This window comes from Manihot esculenta, chromosome 5, assembly GCF_001659605.2.
Source record: "Manihot esculenta cultivar AM560-2 chromosome 5, M.esculenta_v8, whole genome shotgun sequence".
Lineage (NCBI taxonomy): Eukaryota > Viridiplantae > Streptophyta > Magnoliopsida > Malpighiales > Euphorbiaceae > Manihot > Manihot esculenta.
The window spans coordinates 9,964,636-9,970,196 of record NC_035165.2 but is presented as its reverse complement, the minus strand read 5'-3'; the positions used below and the strand labels follow the sequence as shown (position 1 = coordinate 9,970,196).

Genomic DNA, 5,561 nt, shown 5'->3' with positions numbered 1-5,561 from the left:
TAAATATTATTATTATTATTATTAATAAATCAATTTATTTATTTTTAAAAATATATTAAAATATTTTTTCTTACATTAATAAAATGGTTATTCAGTTTTTTTGTTAAAAATAAATGAAAAATAAGAGAATAAATTTTTATAATTCAATTTTATTTTTAATAAATTTCATTATTTAGTGATTGAGTATTTTTATTAATAATAAATTAGTTGTTATATTTCAAAAATTTATTAAAATATTTTATTTTTTTATTCATCAATAATAAAATAGTTTTTTAAAAAAAATCAGAAAAAAATAAAAAAATTGAAAAAACAAAGAAAAAAAAGAAAAAAAAATAAAAGAAGAAGAACAAAAAAGAAAAGATAATTTAATTTTTTACAAATAGATGAAATTAAATGATAAAATTATTCTGTTAATGAAAATAAAAAAAATATTTTAATAAATTTTTAAAAATATAAAAATTAATTAATTTTTTTTGAAAGCAATAAAAATTAATTTAATAATAATAATAATAATATATAGAGATTGAATAATAAATCTTTCAAAATTTATTTATATCAAGAGAAAGGTGAGACTCTGGAGAGAAGCACTGGCCCGTGAGAAAAATGAAACGTCGATGGAAAAAATCATAGGGACAATCGCAGCCGTCGGATCTCGAGAAAGTGTTGCCTGACCTGTGGTTGTTTGGCTTCTGAAGTAAAGATCGAAACATACATCCAACCAAACACCTCCGTATCTAGAAAATTTTCAGCAAGATTCCGGTATAAGTAGATTTTTTCCTTTAAATAAATAATCGCATCGACAGTTTTAGCCATCCCCGAAAAAGAAAATTAAATATTGCCGGAAAGGAAAAATTAGGAAAAAGAAAAAAAAAAATTGTGTTTGGTTGGTGAGATTCATTCCTCTTTTCATCCTTTTGTTTCGTTATTTGACCCCTCGTGAAATCTATCACTCACCCTCTGTGAACGGATTCAAAGGATTGAAGCGTTAAGGACTAACATTGATGGTCGTTGATAAGCTAAGCTTTTAGAAGTTCTGTAAATTCTACAATGTGGATTTTTTCTCCGAGGTTTTGATACCTAAAGTCGATGTGGAGATCTGTTTGGATGAACCGGCGATGATGAGGAGTGGAGGTGAAAAATGGAGGTTAGATCTGAGGGTGTACAAGTGAGGTGCGAGAAGGCTGGGTCAGGGGGTCCTCCTGTAATCGGTAGGACGCGCCTACAGGTTTGGTTTATAAGGATTTGCTCGAGTATTCTGCTATGGACTGGTTTGGTTCAGCTGCTAACAGTTGGAGAGCTATGGCAACCGCACTTTTTCACCAATATTACCTATAAAATCACCCAGATCACGCCGTTTCCTGTTAAAGTCCAACTTCAGGCTCAACCGCCTCCTCCGCCACTTCTTCCTGCAAGTGAGTTTTTTTCTTTCTTCTTTCCTTTCTTGGTGCTTCGTTATTTGAGGATATATTTTGCGTTAATAGTTTATGCAAAAGCCACTTAAAATGACCGTCTATGAAGTACCCTGGGATGTCTACTTCACCTGTCAATTTGTGATCTTGGTTTAATATATATTAATGATAACCTTTGGAATTGTTAGTAAAATCCAAAATTTGTAGTTATTCTTCAAATTTAAATGTTTTCAAACTTCATTTGCACAGTTCAGCATGAAAGGTTCTTTTTTGGGCATTGGCCTGAGTCGCCTGACCTTAAACGTTTTCCTGAAAATTTAAATATCGATAGCGAATGTGCAATTATTGCTTCCTTGGAAGCTTATGAATTGAATTCGGAAGATTTCTCTTAGTGTTCTGTAGCAACTTTGAATCATCAGTTGTGCCTGATACCTGGCTCATGGATTAAAGTTCTTGGGTTGCTGGTTCTGTTTCCCAACAGCTTTTATCATGTGAAGCTTGAACAGTAATAACTTCAGTTGTCAGATTCTCAATGGCTTTTAATAGCATGTTTTAGGAGGAGTGAGCCAAAAACATTTTCTTCTTGATACTGAGAGGAATGTCTTTATTATGCATTATAGGTTTAAATTTAATATGTCAAACCTTAATAAAGGTCATTGTCTCTTTGATACATATGTGTATGAGTGTGTGTGTGTGTGTGTGTATAGTATATTATTACATCCTATCCTTCCACCTATTTTAGGTCAGATAATAACATTGGCAATGTTGCAGGAAATTACACAAGTAATGGTTATCTTAAGGTGTCTTGCAATGGGGGCTTGAATCAAATGCGTTCTGCGGTTTGTGCTTCTTCCATTGTTTGTTTTTCTACTCATTTCTCAGGTTATGAACTAAGCTACTCTTGACATATCAGATCTGCGACATGGTGGCTGTTGCTCGGCTTTTGAATCTCACTTTGGTTGTTCCTGAACTTGACAAGACATCTTTCTGGGCTGACCCTAGGTAGATATATATATATATATATATATATATATATATTTGTCGTTGACATAAATCTTTTGTGCTTCCGTAATTTTTAACTCTTGCTCATTTTGCAGTAACTTTGAAGACATCTTTAATGTGAAACATTTTATTTTCTCACTAAGAGATGAAGTTCGAATTGTAAAAAGGGTGCCAAAAAGATTTAGGAAATATGGATACAAAGTATTCAAGATGCCCCCAGTTAGTTGGTCAAATGAAAAATATTACCTACAACAGGTGAGAAAAATTACTGCTAATTTGTTTTAGTTGAAAAGATATCTAGATCATGCACAGATTTAGGAATATTTAGGGAAAGAGAATTAGCAGTTGATTAAATGGGGAATCTTCATCTCTTAGTGAACGAGCAGTTCACTTGTGACTTTAGGATTATTGGGGAATCTTCTCCCTGTCTAGAAGAGTTATAATTTCAATTCACTTCAATAAGAGGCATGATTAAATGGCTTTGATGTTATGGTGCAGATTTTACCACTTTTTGGCAAGTTTAAGGTGTTGCACTTCAACAAAACTGATGCACGCTTGGCAAACAATGGGGTCTCACTCGATCTTCAGAAGCTCAGATGCCGAGTTAATTTTCAGGCACTGAAATTCACCCCACAAATTGAAAGTTTGGGGCAGAAATTGATTCGCATTCTTCAGGACAGGGGAGCTTTCGTGGCTTTGCATCTTAGATATGAGATGGACATGTTGGCTTTCTCAGGTTGTACTCATGGTTGCACCAAGGATGAAGCTGAGGAGCTCAAGGTGTTAAGGTTGAATGTTGACTTTTTTCTTTTTCGATATGTTAGCAGCCTCTTTGGTTTATAGCAGAGGCGATAAAGTGATCTTATTCTTTAACTCTTTTTCTGTACTTATGGCCAAAGGGGATGCCCTTTGCTATATTTTAAAAGACTCATGTTTATTTATCTCATTCAGGTATGCATACCCTTGGTGGAGGGAGAAAGAGATAGTGTCTGAAGAGAGGAGGACGCAAGGTTTGTGTCCCTTGACACCTGAAGAGACAGCATTAGTTTTGCAAGCATTGGGTTTTGAGAAGGAAACACAGATATATATTGCAGCTGGTGAGATATATGGTAGTGAACGGAGACTTGCAGCATTAAGGGCTGCATTTCCACGGCTTGTAAGTTGTTTACCATTCTGGCTTTTGCGTTAAGAATTTCATTTTTATCTTCAGTTTCTAGATTAGTAGCACTGACTGAATGCTTGTCAAACATTTGGGCACGCCAGAAGATAGGGTTTTAAATAAACCAAACTGTTCGTGAGCTACTTGATGTTCAGTTTGATAAAAGCTCGACTGTGCTTGACTCGATTTCTAAATGAGTCGAGCTTGAGGTTAATTTCTAGGCTCATTCTCCATAGTATTCGGCTCGTTAAGATTCGTGAGCGCGGCTCTTTTCCGCATTCATGAGCAGGCTCGCGAATAGGCTTGTGAACAATTTTGTTAAGTAAGCTGAAATTAATATATATTATAAGAGAAATAAATTCAAACCCTGCATATATCTTCATGAGCCAAACTTAAATTTTCTAAAGTTGAGCTCTATATAGTTCAATTATACTATTAAAACTTATATATATTTAGATAATTAAGATTTAATAGTTCATATTTATAAGTTTACGAGCTAATTTGTATATATATTTATTTAATTAAAATTATTTAGTTTTAAACTTATTAATTTTAAACTAAAACTCATTATACATGAACTGTTCGATAACAGCTCGACTCGTCTCAGCTTTATTGCTAAACCAGTCAAGCTCGAGCTTATTAATACTCGGTTCGAGTTTGAAATGAGTAAACGCTCGAGCTTGAAAAAATTTTAACGAACGAAGTTTGAGTTCTTCAAAACTCGATTTGGCTCGGTTCGTTTATACGCCTACCAGAAGAGCAGTAGTCAAGAGACTCGGGTTACTTTGAGGACTTCCTGACCAATTGGTGATTGGTGCTTATGGCATGTTTGCCAATGGGTCAACAGATGACCTTTGATGGATTTTCTTCTGGAATGACAAATCTTTTAAATTATTATTACAGTGATTAAACTACAGTAGTTGAGTTCATAAGGTCCCTCATCAAATGATTGAATGTAACTTCATATGGATGTTATTAGTCAATTCACATCTATGTTAGCTTGTGTTTATCATGCATTTATGTTAAGCTTATTTCTTCAACATCTCAGTTTCAAAAGTTATCTTAGGTGAGAAAGGAAATGCTGTTAGATCCAGAGGAGCTGCAACAATTCCAGAATCATTCTTCTCAGATGGCTGCTCTGGATTTCATGGTCTCAGTAGCCAGTAATACTTTCGTTCCCACTTATGATGGAAACATGGCAAAAGTCGTGGCAGGTCACCGTCGGTACACACTCTCCCTCATAGGAATTATACTATTATTTCACTAGGAAATTATATCATTTTATTCAAAGGTATTGGAGAGGGACATCTAATTAGTGTTTGTATAGGTATCTTGGGTTCAAAAAGACAATTCTACTAGATCGAAAAAGACTTGTTGAGGTACTGGATTTGCATCAAAATGGGACGCTTTCATGGAATGAATTTGCAGTTGCTGTTCAAGCAGCACATGAGAAAAGGATGGGACAGCCAACAGGCCGTAGGGTTATATCAGATAAACCAAAGGAGGAAGATTATTTTTATGCAAACCCTCGAGAGTGCCTTTGCGAGGGAACAAATTGTGACTACTTGCTAGGCCTTAGTAACTTGAGTTCAGTACAGTGACCACACAATTCCAAGCAAAATTCCAGTGTTCCCCTATTGTTCAAGCTGTGGTGCACAGGCTCTGTGACTTCCGGGAATGAAAAGCTTTAGAGGACGAATGTATACATAACTTCAGGAGCATCGTAGGCAGCAGAAGCAAAGAATCGTAGCCATTTAAGGCTGTCAATCTATTTTTTTTTTTTTTGTTAATATATTTATTTGATTTGTTCTACCAGTAAAAAGTTTGTTCATTATTTTATATAGCCCTACATTTAGAAAAAACAAATGTAGCATTCATATTCTTTAATTCATAAGATACCTGATGGAATGTGTTATATACCGCAGAACTGTGGAGGAAATAGGGAAATCATTATAATCTGAAAAAGACACAAACCAAATATTTTTGGGTGA

General features: G+C 34.4%; 1 protein-coding gene across 2 annotated transcripts; it reads left to right on the top strand.

The window, feature by feature from the left end:
• The first annotated feature begins 562 nt into the window (after window positions 1-562).
• On the top strand, window positions 563-5,561 carry LOC110616268 (rhamnogalacturonan I rhamnosyltransferase 1). Of its 2 annotated transcripts, none has more exons than XM_021758639.2 (8): window positions 563-1,412; window positions 2,181-2,248; window positions 2,323-2,411; window positions 2,507-2,666; window positions 2,910-3,199; window positions 3,363-3,567; window positions 4,637-4,784; window positions 4,898-5,561. In XM_021758639.2, the coding sequence occupies exons 1-8, from the start codon at window positions 1,139-1,141 to the stop codon at window positions 4,927-4,929; spliced, it is 1,266 nt and encodes a 421-aa protein (XP_021614331.1). In that variant the 5' UTR covers window positions 563-1,138; the 3' UTR covers window positions 4,930-5,561. The 2 variants fall into 2 exon arrangements, with proteins under 2 accessions (XP_021614331.1, XP_021614330.1); XM_021758638.2 differs by having other exon boundaries at window positions 566-1,412; window positions 4,637-4,794.